A 23,285-nucleotide genomic window follows, 5' to 3' on the forward strand; every position below is an offset into this window, starting at 1 on the left:
GTACATTTCAAGCATTCCAAAAAGTTGATGAGATGAACTTTTGAGAAGCTGTACCAATTTTTCTACTACAACAAGGCATCCTTTATGACAGGAGTGGGCAACCTGGTCTCCAACTCCCATCAGCCCCAGCAAGAGGGCTTTATTTAGCAGGGGTCAAAGACCCAGTTTGGCACCCCACCCCATGCCTATTTACGCGCGCGCGCACACACACAAACACAGGTTGGGAGCGTCAATGGCGCCCCTCTGGAGCCTTCATCCGGGACAAAAAATCTGAGTAACCCTTCCCCCCCCCCCCGCCCCTCGCCCCGGCCCACCCCGCAGGTACGGCTCGGCCAGCAAGTATGGCCAACCGTCAGGGATGGTGGGAGTTGTGGTCCAATTGCACTTGGAGAGCCATAGGTTTTCCACCTCCGCTGGAGCTGTGTGGAGACTCCTAGATTTAATCATTCTCTCCACCCAATGAGGTGCAACAGAGACGAAATACTTGGCCCGGCCAGCTCCTGAGCCTAAGTTAGTTTCACTTCGCCGTGCCTTCTGCAGCGCTTCCTGTTCGGGTGTCTCAATAGTCTGTTAACCTGTTCAGCAACCTTGAGGACGCGAAAACTTTTCGCTGGTTCTTTCTTTGCATGCGCAACAACACTTGCCTCTGCTCGGCTTGCATGGGAAAGGGGAAGGGGCGTTTGAATTTCTGGGGGTGGCAATCGAATCCTGCGAGGTTTCGGTCGGTCTCTCTGCTTCTCTGAAGGAACCCGGGCTCGCCTTTCGTTCCCTCCCGCACGTGGGAGGGGATTAGGGACGCTCCTTCCAGCTGCCTGCAACCTGAGTATCGCAGCCACGGGAGAAAGCAGCAAATAAGCTACAGCCCAAGCCAAGTTCGGTGAGAAGGAAAATCCAAGGGCGAAAGCAGGCGCTCTTCCGAGCCGCAGCGACATGGGCTTCCTGCACGCGTTTCTGGTGCTCCTGGTGGCTGCCCTCTTGGCAGCGTTCCTCCTGCTGGTTCTGGGAAGCATTTATTTCGATTACGCCAACTCGGAGATCCCTCCCGGAGTCGAGCACCCGGCCAAGTTGCGAATCATTCACGCCACGCTGATTGGGGCGTCTGTCCTGGTGAGTGGATCGCAGCGCCCCATCCAAAGGCGAGGTTGTAACTTGCGGGAAACCCACGAACTTAACCGCCTCCCCATCCGCCACGCGCCATTGCGCTCTCCTCCTGATTTTAACCTGTTTCTATCCGACATCGCGAATGGTAAAGTGGGCGCCCCCCTGTCGGAGAGGGAGAGATCTAACGAGAGACGAATTATTGGGCAGGAGGAGGGAAAAGGAAAGGAACGAGCTTGGCAGTGTTTAAAAACGCAACCCAGAAAAGTTTTGGTCTGGTGCTGAATGACTGGGCAGGATTAATCCTCCAGGTTCAGCGTAGCTGCTTGGCGCTAGCATTTCGCTGAACTTTCTGTAGTGACTTGAGTGAGACTCTGGTCACATCCACGCTGCACGTGACTTTCCCCCAAAGTATCCTGAGAAGTAGGGATGCGGGTGGCGCTGTGGGTTAAACCACAGAGCCTAGGACCTGCCGATCAGAAGGTCGGCGGTTCGAATCCCCGCGACGGGGTAAGCTCCCGTTGCTTGTCCCTGCTCCTGCCAACCTAGCAGTTCGAAAGCATGTCAAAGTGCAAGTAGATAAATAGGTACCGCTCCTGTGGGAAGGTAAATGGCGTTTCCGTGTGCTGCTCTGGTTCACCAGAAGCGGCTTAGTCATGTCCGGAAGCTGTACGCCGGCTCCCTTGGCCGATAAAGCAAGATGAGCGCCGCAACCCCAGAGTCGGCCACGACTGGACCTAATGGTCAGGGGTCCCTTTACCTTTATCCTGAGAAGTGCAGTTTGCTGGGACTTGTAGCTCTGTAAGGAGCAAACTACACTTCCCAGCATTCCTTGGGGGGACCCGTGTGCTTTAAACAGTCTGGAAGTGACAGCTATCTGTGTGTGTGTGTGAGAGAGAGAGAGAGAGAGAGAGAGAGAAAGTTTTAAAAATTATTAATGGTGTTTGACAGAACCTCTGGAACATTTTCATCCAAAGGCCAATTACTGCCTGCTGTGGGAGCAGTAATGTTTGTAGCAGGCTCACAGGCAGACTTCGAATGAATAAATGAAAGAATGAGAAAGAAGAAACTTTGTGAGAAAGAAAGTCAACACAGATTTTTTTTAAAAAAAAAATTACGCAATTACACAAGACCTTTATATCGTGCCCGTCTTTCATTTTGGAGCCCAGGGAACCTAAAAATTAACAGATGAAACAGCTGTGCTGAAGTAAAACGGAAGTTAAACTCTCAAAGTTGGCATGGCCAGAACTGCTGCAATAATATCAATAAAATTGCACTCCAAGGAAATGGTCTACCTCATGGGAGTCCAAAACTCTGGCCTGATAAAATGGTTTAATGTCACCTCTTGAAACATATCTGAGGTGAGCACAGACTGAAGGGAGCTCCATTGGCAAGGTGCCACCACAGAGAATGGTATGTGGTGAGGTGAAGGAGGCATGTTCAATCTTTTCCCGCTCACTCTCTTTCCTGCTGAAGCACACCCACCCACACCTGGGCTGCTGTTTGCCCTTGAAAGTGTTGTTTACTACATACTGCTCTTTCAGGAGCAGATAACAGTTACTAGGCAGGCAGATTTCCTCCAGGCAATTAGTGTAGGCCCTGTGCCAGATTTGGAGAGGGATTCTGCACCTCTGTGGTAGCTGCTACCCAGTGTTAAGGTGGAAATCAGAAAGGTGGCACCAGAGCTATTGAGAGGGGGGAGGGTGTTTAAGAAGGATATTGACAAACTGGAATGTGTGCAGAGGAGGGCAAGCAAGATGATCGAGGGTCTGGAAACCAAGCCCCCGATGAGGAACAGTTGAGGGAGTTGGGGATGTTTAGCCTGGTAAAGAGGAGACTGAGAGGTGATAGGAGAGCTGTCCTCAAAATATCTGAAGAGCTGTGGCATGGAAGATGGAGCAAGCTGGCCTCCTAGTGGCGCAGCAATAAAACTGCTAGTTCTACAATTGTACAGTTCTATGGAGCCAATGAATTCATTGCTGAGTTTGACAAGGACAACACTGAGATTAGGGGGGGGGGTGGCGGAGGAAGTTGATAAGCGGGCAGAACAGGCAGGCAGGCAGGCAGGGACTCGCTGAGGTTGGTGGAGCAGGGCCTCCATTGCCACAGTTGCTTTTTCTTCAAAGCAATCAGTTGAAGCATGCCTTCCATAAAGCTAGTTTGTTCATCTAGCCCAGCAGTTCCCCAAAGGGGCAGTGGGATTACCTGGCCGGGGGCCGGGGGGGTTGCTAAGAAGCAAGAGGGATGTAGTGTAGGTGCCAATGACTTTCAAAAGCTCAATTGAGTTCATCAATGTTGCTGAATTAATTAAATAGTTTTAATTTGATATTGGATAAATGTGCAATTAGCTGTTACTGTTTTGAATTTTGTTGCGTTGTCACCTTCCTTAGGAGGTTGCACAAACTGCTGTTATGAATCAAGCTTGTTATAGGGTAGGGTACCGGTTGGGAACCAGTGGTCAAGTTCATTAGGTCTATATGCCATACACATCATAACTAAAACTCCCAATATCAGCCCTAGCACAAATGGCCAGTGGCCAGGGTTGATGGGACGTTTGGCACCAGCTTGGCTGCAGAAGTTGCCGGAAGGAGGCGTACAAGGCACCATCCTAGGGTCTGCATTCTGGATTTGTGTAGGGTTTCCTGCATGGGTAGGTAAACTAAGGCCCAGGGCTGGATCTGGCCCAATCGCCTTCTAAATCCGGCCTGAGGACGGACCAGGAATCAGTGTGTTTTTACCTAAGTAGAATGTGTCCTTTTATTTAAAATGCATCTCTGGGTTATTTGTGGAGCATAGGAATTCATTCATCCCCCCCAAAAAAAAAATATAGTGCTGCCCCCCACAAGATCTGAGGGACAGTGGACCAACTCCCTGCTGAAAAATTTTGCTGGCCCCTGGCCTGTTCTTCTCCCGAATATATCCCAAGGCAGCAGAGGTTTAGGATCAGAGATTTGCTTCTCCTGGATGGGCTAGGTTTTTCTTCTTCTTAATATTCTTTATTGAAAAATAGGGGGGGGGAATTATATATATATATATATATATATATATATATATATATATGATGAAAAGAATAACAATTGTTAATGCACACCCATGTAAATAAATAAATAAGACAAAGGAAAAGAAAAAAGCATTTACAAGGTTGTTATTGTACTTATCCTAAACGTAACCTAATGTCAGAATAAATTATTTGAATATCTTGAACTGGCAAAAATGACAGAGACAATTAGGAGACAGCCAAACCAAAAATTAAAAAAAGAGGGGGAAACTTATAAAGAATTTTTTTTCAAAAAACAAAAACAGTGTCCTCAAGTCAAAAGCTGGACATGCTTTGATTAAGTTTTCGCAAATTACAAGAAATATTGTAAGTATAACATTCAAATAATAAAAGAAATGGGGAAATGGTCAAAGAAGCAGTTTAACAAAAAGATAAGACAGACCCGCTTTGGTTTCCCCCCGCCCCCCAATAATTTTTATTGCTATTACATATATATACATATAGACATATACCAAATCCATTACATAGCTTGCACATATTATATCCGTTCCATAAATCATATGTATAATACACAGTTTAATTGGGCTCTGCTGAGCCTTGGACTTCCCTCCACTCCTTTGGTAAGTATCAAATAAGTTTTATGGTCACATATTTTATCTCTTTTGCATAGTAATCATTTACTGTTAGAGTTATTCCAACCCCGCCAGTGTCATCTGAAATTTAGTTCCAATATTTGTTCCAATATTTAGTTCCAATATTTGTTCCAATTATCATGAAATTTCTGTTTGTCTTGATCCCTTAATCTTCTTGTTATTCTAGCCAGCTCGGCATAGTTTATCACTTTAACCTGCCAGTCATTTATAGTGGGTATTACCTCCGTTTTCCAGTTTTGTGCTAACATAATTCTTGTGGCTGTTGTGGCATATAAAAATAATGTTTTATCTTCTTTTTTAATTTCTTTGCCCATCATTCCTAGCAGAAAAGCTTTGGGCTTTTGGGGAAAAGTGTATTTAATTTTTTTTTTTAAGCTCGTTATAGATTGATTCCCAAAAGCCTTTCACTTTGCTGCATGACCACCACATATGGTAGAAATCTCCTTCTACCTCCCCACATTTCCAGCATCTTTTGTTCTTCAATCTATAGATCTTAGCTAGCTTCACTGGCGTATGATACCACCTGTAGATCATTTCCCACAGGTTTTCCCTTAATGCCGTACACGTCGTGAACTTCATATTAACTGTAATGGGATAAGGGGTTGCTTGTGCGTAAGCGCCACGCCGCTCCAAGCTGAGTAGTTGGCTAAAACTTTCCCTGCCCGGACAGCCCTTACTTAGTGGCTGTCTTAATCGCTGGCAGAATCCGTCAGTGGGCGTTTCCTGAATTTCTTCCAACATAAAAGCTCCTTAACTGAGAGTCTCCGCCTAGCTTCCCTGCGCGACAGCTTTCTGCGCAGAGTGGGCGTCCCAATGGGAGGTCCTGAGCTCTCTCCGCTGCCCTCGCTGGAAGCATCTCTGAGTCTTCCCTCCGACGCCTCCTCCTCCTCTACTTCCTCAGCGGAAGCTCTCCCTCTCTCCCTGCTGGTTCCCTCCCCAGCGTCTGGGAGCCTCGCCACCGCCCTGGGCTCTGATGGCAGTTCCCTGACATTAACATTCCACAATTCCAGCCATCTCTCAAAGTCAGTGTTATAGCCAATGTCTATCGCCCATTTAGTCATGACCTCCTTCCTTTGAGGAAGACGGAAGTCTATTGGGAAGGATAATTGGGAATTAAGTTGTCACCAATGGAAGCTAAGGCAGTGAAAAAACTTAATATGGACCCTGACTGGCCAAAATATTCTGAAATTTTAGAACAAGAGGGTGAAAAGCTAAAAATTCAGAGTTATGATAAGCTAAAGCATAGAGTTCGAGATTGGTTGCACTACCATCAGATAAATGAGACATTTAAGCAAGACAGGAAATTAGGATTCCAGAAGGAGAGGTCAAAGTTAGAAACAGAACTGTTAGAACCCAATACTAAGAATTTGTCTAGAATGTATAACTTGCTGCTGAAATGGAATACACAAGAAGAAACGGTTAAATCAGCTATGATTAAATGGGCACAGGATATAGGTCATGACATCATGTTTGCTGACTGGGAACAGTTATGGACCACTGGTATTAAGTTTACGGCATGTAGTGCCTTAAAAGAGAACATAATGAAAATGATATATAGGTGGTACATGACCCCAGTCAAGCTTGCAAAGATTTATCATTTGCCCAATAACAATTGCTGGAAATGCAATGAGTCGGAAGGAACCTTCTACCACCTTTGGTGGACCTGCCCAAGGATTAAAGCCTACTGGGAAATGATCTATAATGAAATTAAGAAAGTCCTTAAGTGGACGTTTTTAAAGAAACCGGAGGCTTTTCTCTTGGGCATGGTGGGCCAATTGGTACCAAAGAAGGATAGGACATTCTTTATGTATGCAACTACAGCGGCAAGAATTCTTTTAGCAAAGTATTGGAAGACGCAAGAACTACCTACTCTGGAAGAATGGCAGACAAAGGTGACCGAATTTATGGGACTGGCAGACATGACCGGCAGAATCCGTGACCAGAGGAAAGAGGCGGTGGAAGAGGACTGGAAAAAATTTAAAGTATATCTTAAAAACTGCTGCAAAATTGAGGACTGTTAAGATGTTAAGGGGTGAGAAACAGAGAATTACAGCTGTAAATAATAATTTTATGGAAACTTAAAGAGAACCAATAGAAAAATTGATTAAAGGGTTGCTAAAAAATCTTTTGGAATAAGGATGCAGTGAAAAGGAGGTATGGGGAAGTCATGTTTTATGTTTATTTGTTTTTCTGTGTTGTGTTTGTTTTCTTTTTTCTTGTTTATTGTTGTGAAAACTAATAAAAATTATTTTAAAAAAAAGGATAATTGGGAATTAAGAATATGGTGGTGTAAGGGTTGGGGGGGGGGTTGTAAGAACTTAGGGATTTATGGATGTAGGTATGTTTTTCCTTTTGTTATTATTTTATTTTGTTAATTTTTCTGTGTGTTTGTTATTTAAGAAAACTAACAAAAAGCATATTAATAAAATGAATCTTCTCTTATATCATTACTCTTCACATCCACCACACAGGGCCAGATTTAAGTTTGATGAGGCCCTAAGCTACTGAAGGTAATGGGGCCCTTTATATATCCAGCTGTCCTTTGTCAACAAGAAATTGTCACTATTTTTTGTGTTGAATATATGCTATATGGTAATTTATGGACCTCATATGTATCTAAAGCCATTTGCACATGCAGAATGTAGGCACCCAACATATAGAAATGAGCAAACCAGTGATATTTTAGGGAGCAGGCTAGCAGGCAGGGCCCATTACTTACATCATAGGAGCCTACACAACACAAAACACTGTTGCTGTATGTAGGTTATATTTTATTTGTTTTTTATCTTATATTTTGGAAATGTAAATCCAGGGGTTTTTTCCCTTTATATTTTTGGGGGGCTCCCAAGAGAGTGGGGCCCTAAGCTATAGCTTGTTTAGCTTATATCTAAATCCGGCACGTCCACCACGTAACCCATAATGTTATAATTTTGAAATGATTTCCCCCGTCCTCATGCCCCAGCATGTTTCATCCAATCTGGGTAGCACTATGATCCTTAGATTTTGAACATCTAAATAGTTGTTTGGATGAACTTGCCACGAGTTAATTCCTATATGACTTTTGTTTCTTCTCCCTGTCCCCCTCTCAAAAGGGAAGGATCTTGGAAAACCTACATATCTGCACACAAATCCAGTTTGTGCGGATTGTGCGAAACAGCCGGAAACTGGGGAAAGAAAACGCACTCTTCATTAAAGACGCAAAGTTTAAGCATGTGCCTGTCCGGATTTACCAACCGAAGGCTCCCTCTGCTGGCGGAAGGAGGGGGATCGTGTTCTTTCATGGAGGCGGCTGGGTGTTTGGAAGCATCCGTGAGTTATGTCCAAACTTAATCTGCGTCAACATCTGAATGAAGTAGGGTAACGCATACAAAGAGAGCATTTGTAGAGGGATCTCCTCTGAATTAAGACCCAGTTCATAATAAGGTTTCTCCTCAAAATCATCAGCCATCTAACCACACCAAAGCATCCACAAAAATATCTCAAGCCAAAGGGGGCTTTCTGGAGTCAGGATGTGCCTTAACAATCCTAAGGGCTGCAGCCATCATTTATTGATAAGTTTCAAAGTAGTTGTTGATTCCTGTGCATTGTTGTTGTTGCTGCTTCTGTTCTGTTCTGTTCTGTTCTGTTTCCCAGCCATCCCTCCAACAAGCTCAAGTTGACCTGCACAATTCTCCCTGCAATTATATCTTCCCAACAACCTTGTGAGATAGGTTAGACCAGTGTTTCTCAAACTTGGGACTCTAGCTATTGTTGGATGCTGGGAGTTGTAGTCCAACAACAGCTGCAGACCCAAGTTTGAGAAACACTGCTTTAGAGCATGGGGTGGGAAACATTTTGCGCGGACAGGCGGAGTCCCCAGATCTCACGCGGTCCCCCTGTCATGTGGAATAACGACTCAAGACAACGTGCTATGGGATTAAATTGGCCACAACTTTATTAAATTTCAAATGTGGGTAGACCTTGGCTCAGGCATTGGGCGTTCTCCCTCCCCAGTCCCCAGCCGGGGACCTAGGGAGCATCAGGGTTATCCAGTGTGTGTGGGGGGGATGGGCCGGCTCTGGAGAACATATGTTCAAGCAGAGATAGCCGCCCCCGTTACGCCGCCGCAGGGGAGAGCAATGACGACCTTTCGGCGTATGGCCAAAGCCTCCCTTCAAAAACCCCTTTAACGGGGAACCCTGGTATCGCCGCCGCAAAGAGGAAGATGGACTAAAGGATTCCGCCCAAGGCCTGATACCGCCAAAGTTGTGACGTTTTGCTACGGGAAAGGCGAAACCTGCCAATGCAGGGAAATTCCTTTCCGGCCCTTTAACAGCGACCTTAACGTAGCAGCGCCCGCATACCTGTGAAGAAAAATTAACCTGCAAAACCTGTGAAGAAAAGTTAACCTGCAAAATAAGACATTAACTGAGGGTGGGTAGGGTGGGAGAAGCTCTGGAGCCAAGTAAGGATTCCCAGGTAAGATCCTCCCTCTGTTGTGTGGGCAGGTAATCCCTCCCCTACCTGGCCTGGTCTCCTTGGCAACACTTCCCCCAGGTGGGATTGGACAACTGACTGAGGTAGGCGGAGACCTCCAGGTATCCCACCTGAGGGAAGGCAAAGCCAAGCCTATGCTGATGGAGCCACTCCAGATCCAGGGGCTGCACGCGTCCACGCAAAGGGCACCCCCCATTTTAAGCGGGGAGCGGTCATTACTCTCTTGATGTTGCTGAACTCTAACTCCCGTCAGCCCCAGCTTGCATTACCAAAGGTGATGAGGGACGATTAAGTCCAGCAACATCTGGAGGACCAAAGGTTCCCCATCCTAGCTTTAGAGAAACAACATCAACCTTCTAGTCCTCATGGGCTCTAGAGGAAAAACTTTCAAATCTTTTTGAAGAGACTTAAAAATAGGAAGGGGGTAGGTCAAGGCTTTCCACTATGAGGCTGGAGCTTTGCATCTTGGACCACTTTTCAGTGGGGTTATATTTATTTATTTGTTCCGCTTGTAATTAACCTGCTAATTTAGCCCACCTTAACTCTCTGTTCTTCAGTCACTGGAAAGTAATGGACAAAAATCTTTTGGGAGACGGGGCAATGATCTGCATTTTGAAACTAGAAGAAACTGTAGGTTTGGGATTTATATGGTTTACAATAATGCAATTCTGTAATTTTACTGTTCTCCCATCCACTCCCTATTGGCCAAAGGGGATGGAGTCTGACTGGGGCAGGCCCTGATGGGATCTGTGCCTCCTCCCCTCCCTCTCTTCCTTATCATGGTGAAAAACATACTTATTTTCCCTATTTTGTTGAATGAATATATTGCAATAACATCCCCAGGGAGTTTGTTCTCTGTTAATTTTGTTGGCATATATTTTTGGTGGTGATGAGGTTCTTCTCATTAACTGTTGCACCTGGGAGGTACATAATCAAACCATCACATCTTACTAATGATTAAATACATGGATAACTATGGGAATATTATTGTTTCAGAAACCCATGAAAATATCTGCCGCTATTTGGCCCGAGAGAGTGAATCCGTGGTTGTGTCTGTGGAGTAAGTCAATGGAGGGGTGGCGTAGCGTGGGTTGCCAGCGCCCAGGGCCATGCGGAAAAATGGAGTGGGAAGGAGGGAAACAGACAGAGCATGCATGAGCATTCAACTGCCTAATAGCATCAGTGTCAATGCCCCTGTGGCCCCCTCCCATGCTATGCCACTGCCATGGAGGGTAAGCCCATGTGCCTAAATGGCATATAGGGGGAAATGGGGCCCTGCACCAGCAACCTTGGTCTTGATTCCTCCAAGCCCTGCTGCCTTATTATTTACAATCCAGTACCATCTTATCAGGAGGTCCATTCCACACGATGTAGGAAGCAGGTTATTGGTATTGTGGCATCTAACTCCTCCTGTTAAATATTACAGGTGCTGTGAAGATATTCCTCCTGCAACGAGCCTTTTGAGACCTATTTTGCAGTCTGCATCTGTATTGCAGCTGCTCTTACGATGTTTTAATTGCTTTTTTTCATTTGTGTGCTGGCCGCCCTTAGCTTCTTTGGGAGGTAGGGTAGAATATATTTTTATAGATGATAGATGGATAGATGATAGATAGATAGATAGATAGATAGATAGATAGATAGATAGATAAAGGGACCGCTGACCATTAGGTCCAGTTGTGACCGACTCTGGGGTTGCGGCGCTCATCTCGCTTTATTGGCCGAGGGAGCCGGCATACAGCTTCCGGGTCATGTGGCCAGCATGACTAAGCCGCTTCTGGCTGGAGCGGTACCTATTTATCTACTTGCACTTTGACGTGCTTTCGAACTGTTAGGTGGGCAGGAGCAGGGACCGAACAACGGGAGCTCACCCCGTCGCGGGGATTCGAACCGCCAACCTTCTGATCTGCAAGCCCTAGGCTCTGTGGTTTAACCCACAGGGCCACCCGCATCCCTTTTTAGATAGATGATAGATAGATGATAGATAGATGATAGATAGATGATAGATAGAGAGAGAGAGAGAGAGAGAGAGAGAGAGATATAGATGATAGATGATAGATAGATAGATAGATAGATAGATAGATAGATAGATAGATAGATAGATGATAGAGATAGATAGATAGATAGATAGATAGATAGATAGATAGATAGATAGATAGATAGATAGATGATAGATAGATGATAGAGAGAGAGAGAGAGAGAGAGAGAGAGATGATAGATAGATGATGATAGATGATAGATAGATAGATAGATAGATAGATAGATGATAGATATAGATATAGATATAGATATAGATATAGATATAGATATAGATATAGATATAGATATAGATATAGATATAGATAGATAGATGATAGATAGATAGATAGATAGATAGATAGATAGATAGATAGATAGATAGATGATATAGATATAGATATAGATATAGATATAGATATAGATATAGATATAGATATAGATATAGATAGATAGTAGGTATGGTTTGTCTGCTTCCTCATTAATCTCAGCATTGTTCCTGAAGAACTCAACAGACAGGAGATAAAGGGAAAGAGTAGAATTAGTTGCCTGTCATTGGCTCTGGCTCCACCTGCTGGTGGGCTTCCTGCCTTTCACCCTATGGGGACTGGCCGTTATTTGATCATTCAAAAGCAGCAGCATCATACACAATCTCAGATGGAAATGATTTACTGTGGATTGATTTTGCCTTAGGTACCGCCTGGCTCCTGAGCACAAGTATCCAGCCCCGCTCAACGACTGTCTTGCTGCCACCACCCACTTTCTGGAGACTGCAGAAGACTATGGTGTGGACAACACCCGTGTCATCATTGCTGGTGACAGCGCAGGTGGCTGCATGGCTGCCTGTATCTCCCAGAGTTTAGTGAATAGACCAGGCCTTGCAAAAGTGCGTGCACAGATCCTCATTTACCCGGGCCTCCAGGCTGTAGACTTCAACTTGCCTTCATACCAGCAAAACCACGCCGTGCCCATTTTATTCAGGGAACGGGCTGCTTTTTACATATTGCAACACGTGAATGGGGAAGCTTCGCTCCTTGATGATATTTTGGAAGGCTCTCATGTTCCAGTGGACCTGAGATTGAAGTACAAGAAATGGCTGAGTGCAGAAAACATCCCGAGCGAATTTAAAACCAGAGGCTACAAGCCCGTGGCGACAGTTCCCTGTGATGATGAAGTCTACAACAAAGTGAAGGTCCTAAGTTCTTCAGAGTGTTCGCCCCTTCTTGCCGACAATGCCATTGTCCGCCTGCTTCCCGAGACCTGCATCGTGACCTGTGAATACGACGTCCTGAGGGATGATGGATTACTCTACAAGAAAAGATTGGAGGACAATGGCATAGCAGTGACTTGGTACCACATTGAAAGTGGGTTCCACGGGATTCTAACCTTCTTCGACAGAGACTGGTTGAATTTCCCTTCTGGTAAAAGAGGGCTGGACAAGATAGTCAATTTTATAAAGAGCCTATAAAACCAAAAAACATCTTTCTAAATCAGGGATCTCCAACCATTTTGGACCGGCGGGAACATCCTGAACTTTGAGAGAGTGCTGGGGCACCAGTCATAAAACAGCTACCGTGGTGGGGCTATGATATGACGCTAAATGGCTGCTAGGGGGTATGGGATAATGAAAAATGGCTGCTGTGGGGAGCATGGCATAACACAGAGAGAGACAAACACACCCAACCTTATGCTTACAATGGGAATTGAGCTATGTTCTGCTGGAAATCACGCACACACCCTGATGCCATCATGGTCTAATAACCACCGGGAGTTTTTCTCAGTATTGAAAACAATATACCTATTGAGAACGATATACACTGGCTAAGCTACAAGATCTTGGAGGAGGAGTATGGTAGGGCAAGAGTTAACATCCCCCTGCCTTAAAGAGAGCTCATATGTACATGTTAAGCAGTTTAATAAATTGTTCTGTGCACACGTATGTTCATGTGGCAACCCTAATACAGTGGTACCTCGGGTTACATACGCTTCAGGTTACATACGCTTCAGGTTACAGACTCCGCTAACCCAGAAATACCCGGGTTAAGAACTTTGCTTCAGGATGACCCGAGTTAAGAACTTTGCTTCAGGATGGGAACAGAAACTGTGCTCCAGCGGCATGACAGCAGCAGGAGGCTCCATTAGCTAAAGTGGTGCTTCAGGTTAATAACAGTTTCAGGTTAAGAACGGACCTCTAGAATGAATTAAGTTCTTAACCTGAGGTACCACTGTAGTGCCTATGGTCCAAGGTTGTTGAACCCTTTTAAAAAAAAATCTTCATATGGATGATATTCAGGAAAAGAAGCAACCTCAAAAAATGTTTGAATGTTGCCAATTTAAGGACAAGGTAATTGGGAAACAGATTTGTGTCTTTTGGCTTTTTGTGCCAACCTTTTTTTCTGTAGGGGATCAGTCATGTGACCATTCTTGGCAAACCATTCCTACAAACCCTCAAATGTTTAGATGCTTTTTTAGAGGAGCAAGACTGGAGTCTGTACCCAGTATCCCTGGGGAGCAACTGGAGTCCCAAATCCCTGGGAGGGTTCCTAACCCCGCCTCCATAATTTAACAAAATTAGAGTGGTGGTCAGAATGTTGGACTAGTATCAGGGACATCAGAGTTCACATCCCCATTCCACCATCCACTTAGTCATGAAGATATTACATGATGTTAGACCAAGGAGAAAGGGGATAGAGACCTTGTGTCACTGGGAGGAGGCCAAGCAGGGAGCCCAGTGCGACGTGGCTTCCTATCTCATGCTCGGGTGAAGCCAGCCATTGAACCACACTGTGCTCAGCCTCCTCTGCCTGCTCGTCATCAAGGGGGCCCAGCCCTCTACCAGAAAATATTGGGGGGAGCAAAGACCCCACTAGGCATTGTCAAGAGCTCATCCTACACTCGAGTAGGACCCTGGTAGAGACACAGGCCCGACTGGCATGTTCTATCCCTCCTGGTTGCTTGTTCGGGAGCTTCAAAAGCTTTCTTCAGCCCAAACATCACAGCGACCGATGCCAACAGACACTTGCACACTTAGGGATCTGCAGAGTGTTTGCAGTGTGCGTAACAGACCTCAGCAACTCAGCATTTTGGCTAATCTACTTTATTTACATATAAACGTACACGGAGCACTGCAACATGGCTCCCTCTCTCTCTAGCATCAGAAAGCAAAGAGAGAGAGAACAAAGGACAATAGTCCCACTTCACGGAACACAGTAACACAAACATCCTGTCTCCGTCACTTCCCACTGTGGAGTCAAAACATACACTGTCACGTGAAAGACAACAATCCCATGACTGCAATCACAGAACATGAATTCTAACAGGCGTTGGTGTACCTGCATTCTGACCACCTGGTCCAAAACAATAGCCAGGTGGACATATCAGATTGTATCCGATGTTAGCACCACTCACAGCAGACCCACAGGAGTTAGCAGATTTGACATACCATAGATCTTTTCATTTCATTGGTTAAACTCTGAGCAGGACTTAGTTGGATACAACCAAATTTGTACCAACCGAAGCTTCTGAGACATGTTCAAAGGTAGCCCCACACTAAATGCTTTGCAGTAGTCTACCTTGGCAAGTAACAAATGCATAAATAAAGGAGGCCAAAATCAGACAGTGTAGTTAGAGTTACAGTTTGGACTACTAGCCTAAGTTGGGTAGGGGGTGGGGAGAGTGAGTGCCTAGCCACCACTGCAGCTGCCTGGGCTTCCCTAGAGGGCAAGATAGGTTTGCTTTGGCACATTGTGCTATTTGTGGTAGTGCTGTCCGCCACTAGGTAGAGCATGCTAATGGAAAATGAGGGAATCTGGCTCCCTAAATAAAGCTCAACAACACGGCCAGATTTCTAATACTGTGTGTAGATCGCAGTCTCTTGGGAGTTGAACATGCCTGCTGTACACATTTAGCTAAGTGTAAGTTCCAGGTTAGGGACGCGGGTGGCGCTGTGGGTAAAACCTCAGCGCCTAGGACTTGCCGATCGCATGGTCGGTGGTTCGAATCCCCGTGGCGGGGTGAGCTCCCGTCGTTCGGTCCCAGCTCCTGCCCACCTAGCAGTTCGAAAGCACCCTTAAGTGCAAGTAGATAAATAGGTACCGCTTTATAGCGGGAAGGTAAACAGCATTTCCGTGTGCTGCTCTGGTGCCGGTTCGCCAGAGCAGCTTCGTCACGCTGGCCACGTGACCCGGAAGTGTCTGCGGACAGCGCTGGCTCCTGGCCTCTAGAGTGAGATGAGCGCACAGCCCTAGAGTCTGTCAAGACTGGCCCGTACGGGCAGGGGTACCTTTACCTTTACCTTAAGTTCCAGGTTAACCCAATGGGAGTAGTTTCTGAGCAGGCATGCATAGGATGGTGCCCTTTTCTGTCCAAACCCAGACATCTTCACAGTGGTCAGATGGCAATGGTAATCTGCATGTTGATGGATTCCAATTCCACCAGCCCCAGCCTATCATGCCTCTGGATTTGGATTCCTCATCTTTGGGTGGGGTAAGCAGCAAGCATTATCCCCTTATTCTGCGTCCATTCACAAATACGTGTTTTGTTGCCTTCAGTGGAATAGTAGAATTGATTTCACCACGGTAGAATCCCTTGTTGCCTGGAGTGTTACCATGGGGATGGTCAACAATAGGCAACCCGAGACCAAGGAACATCAGAGGTTAAATGTCCTGCTCTGCACATACAGAGATGGAAGTCTAGGACCTTTCGAGTTCACTCTTTGCCAAAGCATGTGAACGGGACCATGTTTACTCAGTGTAGAGATGCACAGGAATGGTACACTCCTGGCTGGAAGGTAGAACCCAAATATTCTACTAAAGTACTTATTGGAAACTGGCTGGAAGAAAGAAAAAAGGTAGGTTTGGGAAGGGAAGAAAGAAAGGGAACTAAATCCCAGGTGGTTGCAGTAGAGAGGGGAGGGAGAAGATGGTAATGAAGCATCACCCCACCCCCAACACCTATAACATGGGATAAAATTGATGGGACACATTAATTTCCTGGTCCATTTCTAGGAACAGATCAAAGGGCTTGCATTCCTATAAAGAATACCTGAAGTATACCTGAAGGAGTGTCTCCACCCCCATCGTTCTGCCCGGACATTGAGGTCCAATGCTGAGGGCCTTCTGGTGGTCCCCTCACTGCGAGAAGCCAAGTTACAGAGAACCAGGCAGAGGGCCTTCTCTGTAGTGGCACCCGCCCAGTGGAACGCCCTCCCCTCAGATGTCAAAGGAAAAAAACAACTACCAGACTTTTAGAAGACATCTGAAGGCAGCCCTGTTTAGGGAAGCTTTTGATGTTTAATAGACTATTGTATTTTAATATTCTGTTGGAAGTTGTCCAGTGTGGCTGGGGAAACGCAGCCAGATGGGCAGTGTGTAAATAAATTATTATTATTATTATTATTATCACCATCATCATCATCATCATTAAGCTCTGTGTGGTTTAGGAACCAAGTACTGCAGCTTGACGCAGGCAGAAAGTCCCAGGTTCAATCACTGGTCTCTCCAGGTAGGGCTTAGGAGATAACGTTCTCTGAAACCCTGGGAAGCCACTGCTGGTCAGTGTAGACAATACTGCGGTAGATGGACTCAGGATGAGTTGGTAGAGCAGATGCTTGGCATGAAGGAGGAGTTCCTAGCATCTCCAGGCAAAACTGGGAATGTCCCCCATCTGAAACCACAGAGAGCTGCTTCCAGTCAGTGTGTACTCTGCCTATCTGACTCGATTGCCCCAGCCCACTCTGGGTGGCTTCCAGGAGAATATACAAAAACACAGCAGAGCAACACGAATTAAAAGCATCCCAATAAAGGGCTGCCTTCAGATGTCTACAGATGGTTGTATGATTATGTACACAATTCTGAACTACATGGAACAATGGGGTGAATTAGTCCAAAACAACTTCCTGCATGCCTGTATAAATTTCTCGGGGACCATTATGTTAGAGGTGAGGTGGGTGTGACTACTGGCAGGGTCTTCTCAATGGAGACCCCTGGATCTGAGCCAGTTCTCTTCCCAGAGGGGCAACCAGGGCTTGTTGGCACCACATGAAAACCCTTTTGAAAACGCCAGTCATTTTGGATCTCTGGTAATTTTGAAAGCCAGGTTTTATCTGATTGTGTTATTTTGTTTTTGCGAGAATTTGTGTATAACTTTACTTGGATTATCTTGGACTTTCTGTTGGGAGTTGCTCTGAAAATTGGGCTTTCCAGCTTATATCGTGGGGTGGTAATATGATAGAGGTGTATAAACATTTGCATGGTGTTTATGCATCGGATTATGCACAATACCAGAACTTGGAGACACCCAGCGAATTTGTGAATGTCGGAGATCAAGGACAATAGGAAGCACTTCTTCAGAGCTAAATGATGGAATTCACTTGCAGAAGATGGGTGGCTTTAAGAAAGGATTAGACCAGGGTTTCCCAACCTTGGGTCTCCAGCTGTTTTGGACTACAACTCCCATCATCCCTAGCTAGCAGGACCAATGGTCAGGGATGATGGGAGTTGTAGTCCAAAACACCTGGAGACCTGAGGTTGGGGAGCACAGGATTAGACAGACTTCAGAAGTTGATGAACTACAACTTCCACTATCTCTTTGCTGACTGGGGTTTATGGAGCTTGGAATCTTATTACATCTAGAGAGTCACATGCTAGCCCCCACGCTAGTCCAAGAAGATATGGAGGCCCATTTGTTCCTTACCCCTGCTGTGGAATCTGAGAGGGTCAGAATTTTGCTCCAGGACTCCAAGGTGCTTGAATAAACCATGCTTGCTTCCCCAAGAGTGACTGCCACTTGTCTGCATTTTCATAGTTCATACGTGACCATGAGGGAACCGGCGAAAGCACCTACGACCGAGATTACGTTCATTACCCAGCTCAGATTCCAGACCGAACGGTGATGAAAAGAATTATGAAGCAGCTGGATGTAAGTAATAGGGAGGGTGGGAAGACAGATCCAGGTCTGGGGCTGCATGTCTCCAAAAGCAGGATGGATTCTTGTGCTAACGCTCAGCATGTGTTATACTTTAGGGCCTGCCAAAGAAGTACATATTGACCCACCACGAAGAACCGAGACACCATCACTTGGTATCGCAATATGACGATCAATATAATAGGCACGGCTACAACCCTTTGCTGCCTCCACTTCGCAAATGGAATAGACACAAAATGGCTTGGATCCCAGAGAAGACAGACTACCCACTTGTTGGTATGTGGTAGCATCTCAAGAAAAGGAAAAATAGACAAGGCAACCTTGAAGGTTGACAATAGGGGAGGTTGCTCTCATCATGCATACCGACCCATCATTTATTATATGGTGCTGTTAACCTATTAACATCCCATTGACCCATTAACATCCCAAGTATCTATTCCATGGGGATCCTGTGTGAATACTGTAGGAACAGAATCCAGATGTTGATGGCCTCCAACTCTGATCATGGTCAATAGTCAAAGATGAAGGGAGCTGTAGTTCAGCAACATCTGAACTATGTTCACACAGCTTCCCCATCCCTGAATTAAAAGAATATTGTAACTAGCAAAACTGTAGCCCTCCAGATGTCACTGGACGACAGTCCCAGCCAGCATGACCAATGGGCAGGGATGTTGGCATCTGTAGTCTAGCAACATTCCGAGAGTTACAGGTTCCCCATCTCTTCTACATGCTGTTTGGATTGCCCATCCCTTCCTCTCATTAAGGCCTTTGGTTTATTCCATCATCATCATAATGCCGAGAAAGTCATCCAAACACACAGATTTTTATTTTTATTTTTGCCCTATGCATCACAATGCTTGCAATACTCTCCTCACTTGCGTTTCTGCCCGGATAATTCAATGGTTAGATACATTGTTTGGAAAGATTTATATGCTGCTTAAGCAAAGCAAACCAAAGCATGAAGCAGTTTACATTAGTGGGGTAGGAGAGCTGAAAATAATGTCAATATATTTTACATCTGGCAAACAATGTATCCTTTTGGTTTCAGATGGTACCTGGGTAGGCAAGGCTAAAAAGCCCAGGACACAAATGTTCACAGCCCTCTAGCATCTATGGTGGTTCATTTACCAGAAGTAATGCATTTAGCATTATCTCTGGAAGTGTATACTCGATTCTGACCAAATGAAGCCTCCTAGAGCATAATACAGTGGTACCTCGGGTTAAGTACTTAATTCGTTCCGGAGGTCTGTTTTTAACCTGAAACTGTTCTTAACCTGAAGCACCACTTTAGTTAATGGAGCCTCCTGCTGCTGCCGTGCCACAGGAGCACGATTTCTGTTCTCATCCTGAAGCCAAGTTCTGAACCCGAAGTACTATTTCTGGGTTAGCAGAGTCTGTAACCTGAAGTGTCTGTAACCTGAAGCGTATGTAACCGGAGGTACCACTGTATGCATCAGGGGCTTAATATCAACAGTCTGGAAGTTCCAAAGAGTTGGTGCTGCCAGACTGAAGCACTGATTCATTACAAGTGCAGAACGGACATTATGTGACACTTGTAAATGTGCCAGTTGCGCAGATGGAAGTGGTTGAGTGGGCAGATATAGGGTAAGGAGATAATTCGAGTAAACCTGTCCCAAGCTGTCAAGGGCTTGAATTTCAAATTTTGAATGGCTAGGTCTTGTTTCTGAACTGCTAAATCAGTAAATCACATGGGGGGGGGGAATGTTGCACAAATCACATCTAAGTTGTTTCCAGCATTTCACCTAACCTAAGCCCAGAAATAAATAAACTGCAAACTTTCTGCAAGACCATCATCCCAGGAAGCTCAGTAAAAAAACAGAGAAGAAGGATAAGCCAATGAAAACAGGTGGGTCTCTAAGTTGTGGGCTACTGCAAAGATATCCCTGTCCTGAATGCCTGTCATGAGTAGCAGGCAAATGAGAAGAGCCTCTGTCACTGATCTTAACATGCAGGCAAGCTGCTCTGGGTGCAGGGGACCTTTCAAATAAGTACCCCCAGCCCTAGAGCAAGGGTGGAGAAACTCAGGTCCAAGGTCCTCTCTACCTGGCCTTCATGACTCTCTCCAGGTCATACCTCCTCCTTAGTCACCCCGCTTTCCCCAGACCACACCCTCTCACCTGCCTTGCTTTGCATCCTCCTTGAGCATTTTTGCCCGGCCATAATGTGGTCCTTGAATTCTGATGATGATTTGCCTGTGCAAAAGATCCAGAGGAATGGATGACTGTGTGTAGAAACTAGTACAGTTTCTCTGCCCACTTTTGCCTTTGTCCTCATTTCAGAACCACCTACCAACTATGGGCTTTTCAAGCACATTGTGAAAAAATGGGGCCAGAACGTGCCTGGAGTGATGAACAGCGTCTACATGGTCTCCTACGTCAAGCCGCCTAGTACAGCCTATAGCGCTCGCCGGCGACCTGTCACATTTCACACCCTTGAGGCCAGTGTTCCACAGTGGCTACCACGAAGTTCTGTTTAGTCTCTCTGAAAGGGTGCAGACCATCCATGTTTCGGCGCAGAGGTGAATTAAATGTTGTATCTTTACCCAACCAGCTGCAACAATCAGTGCTTTGTGTCAAGTTGTAAGGGTTTGGATAGAATCATGGAACTGCAGAGTTGGGTCAGCTAGTCCAATTTCCTGCAATGCAGGAATCTCAACTAAAGCATTCATGACAGGTGGCCGTCCAAACTATGCTTACAAACCTCCAAGGAATACCAAGTCATCTGCAAAGGCTTTCACTTTATATTCCTTCCAACCAACTGAAATTCCTTTTATTTTTTCATTTTTCCTTATAGTCCTTAGAAAGACTTCCAGTACCGATATGAATAATAATGGTGATAGTGGACACCCTTTTCTTGTACCTTTCGTAATTTCAATATTTTCTGTTATTATTTACTATCAATTTTGCTTTTTGATCAGAATATATTGCTTTTATTCCTTTTATAAATGATTGTCCAATGCCCATTAATTCCAAATTTTTCAATCATAAATTTCCAAGATATATTATCAAAGGCCTTTTCTTCATCCACAAAAACTAATATCGCTTGCTTTTCATTCCTGGCCATCAAATATTCAATTATATTCATGACATTCCTTATATTATCTTTCATCTGTTGGCCAGGAAGAAAGCCTGCTTGGTCCTTGTACCGTCAGAACATTCTTCCTAATATTTAGTCAGAATCTCATTTCTTGTCACTTGATTCCATTGGTTCAGGTCCTAGCCTCCAGAGCAGGAGAAAACAATGTTGGTGGCAGTCATTTAGCTAATTGAAGATGGATATTGTATCTACTCTCGGTCTCCTCTTTTCCAGGCTAAACATGCCTCTTATTTGCAACAGGCCCCAGATCTTCTGCTGCTTTCCTTGCTCCCCCCCCCATCTGCATTTGCAGATTGTATGCAAATTTGGGTCGTGAGCCTGGGCCACTGAGCCCTTGAAGTAACTATCAGTTCCCTGGTGGACATGCTTATGACAGCTTCATTGCCAAAGCAAGGGTCAAGGAGTTAGAGCACACCCACCCCACCATCACATGTATGTCCATGGCCAAGTAAGCCCTACTCAGAGTAGACCCACTGGCCCAAAGGGAGGTGCCTCCTAGAGGCACCATTCACCTGGGGAGCTTGTAGCCAGGGCTGCTGCAACAAACTGCTGTGTAAGCCTTTGGGAGGCAGAGACACGAGAGGCCATCAGAGGAGGGAGGGAAGGAAAGAGGGACAGAGGCCAGTGTTGTCCATGGCATCCCTGACCATCATTCAAAGCACCCCAGGGTGCCACGGCACACTGGTTGAAAACCACTGCTCAGGGCAGAGTGTGCCAATGCAGTTAAGCTAGCACTTGCAACTTGACTGATCTCAAGGTCTCCCAAGACGCAGTCAACCCCCCCTCCCCCCGGCTCTTAGGTTTATTCAGCAAGCCCTAAACTACCTGGGCCCAATGTACCTTAATTATTTGCTATTCTACATGCTACACTTTGATCACTGACATCTTCTGGCGGGGCACTTTCATGGGTCATCCCATGGCCCTGAGATTTGGCAGGCCTCCACCAGGAACCAAGTCTTTGGAGTGCCAGACTGCCCCCTGCAGAACATCCCACCAGTAGAAATCCTGCCAGAATCAGTTCTGCTTTCTTTGAGATATCATTACAAACCTGTACCTGTTCAGATAGGTCCTTTGGGAGGCTTTTGTTGTTGTTACACAAACCATTCTTAACTGATGATTTGGTAGTATTACATCTTTACATTTTGCACCGCCTTGGTTTTGCATATTCTTTACTTAAATGAATACAAAAATAATTCTTTAGGCTGGACTCGAACCAGATGACCTTCTTCAAACAGAGAGACGGTCCTCTCTAAAGGCAAAACACAGAGCCACCCTAATGCAAATAAGGTATGCATTCAAGGTGAACGAAAGTCACCGCGTTCCTGTCAATTCTCTTGTTCTCGGTGCAACTTGCAAATAAACCTTTCCGTGCCCTTGGCTTCAGTAGACCTTTATACACCCTTGGCTTTGAAGGTGTGTACATCGCCCGGCGCTCTGGGAAGCACATTATGTACACAAAAGCAGTTGGAGATGCACTGAGCCAGCAGGTTTTGCCTTTGCTTTGTAGAAAATGAGGACACAACCTTCAAGTTAAGGCTGCCAGCCACCTGGTGGTTTGTGTGTTTGTGCGTGTGATAGAAATTACCTGGCCTTTACCTTTAAGTGCTGATGGAGCTGCAAAAACCTACAGCTGACGTCTTTCATGGGATGCAGATAAAGCTTGCCGTTTGCTAACATTTGTAGGTCAAGCCACGGTTAAAAAGCACAGAGGCTGGCCACCAAATTCTCTCAAGGAGACCTTGCTGTTTTGTTCATTTGCAACAAAGAAAGCTACCTTATACTGAATCAGCTCCACCTAGCTCAGTATTTGTCTCCACTGGCTGGCAGGGGTGTCTCCTGACCCTACCTGGGGGTGCCAAGATTGAACATGGGAACTTCTGCCTGAAAAGTGGGTGCTGTGCCCTGATATGCTAAAACAACAGCCATGGCATAGCGCATCCCCTGGCAGGGGTCCTGAACCTCTTACCATGCTGAAGTCTTACAGGTACAGTTCCAGTGACAGGTAG

The 23,285-nt window shown here is 45.6% G+C and overlaps 2 protein-coding genes across 2 annotated transcripts; both read left to right on the plus strand.

Annotated features, from left to right (window-relative positions):
• The first annotated feature begins 371 nt into the window (after positions 1-371).
• LOC309346886 (arylacetamide deacetylase-like 4) lies at positions 372-13,596 on the plus strand. Its single transcript, XM_081871204.1, has 4 exons — positions 372-1,107; positions 7,842-8,058; positions 10,222-10,285; positions 11,932-13,596. The coding sequence occupies exons 1-4, from the start codon at positions 931-933 to the stop codon at positions 12,704-12,706; spliced, it is 1,233 nt and encodes a 410-aa protein (XP_081727330.1). The 5' UTR covers positions 372-930; the 3' UTR covers positions 12,707-13,596.
• A 2,256-nt stretch (positions 13,597-15,852) lies between these two features.
• CFAP107 (cilia and flagella associated protein 107) lies at positions 15,853-20,729 on the plus strand. The gene is made up of 4 exons (XM_081871397.1): positions 15,853-16,087; positions 18,043-18,156; positions 18,261-18,438; positions 20,463-20,729. The coding sequence occupies exons 1-4, from the start codon at positions 15,977-15,979 to the stop codon at positions 20,657-20,659; spliced, it is 600 nt and encodes a 199-aa protein (XP_081727523.1). The 5' UTR covers positions 15,853-15,976; the 3' UTR covers positions 20,660-20,729.
• The last annotated feature ends 2,556 nt before the right edge of the window (positions 20,730-23,285 follow it).

Source organism: Podarcis erhardii (genome assembly GCF_964252035.2).
Source record: "Podarcis erhardii genome assembly, chromosome: 7".
Lineage (NCBI taxonomy): Eukaryota > Metazoa > Chordata > Lepidosauria > Squamata > Lacertidae > Podarcis > Podarcis erhardii.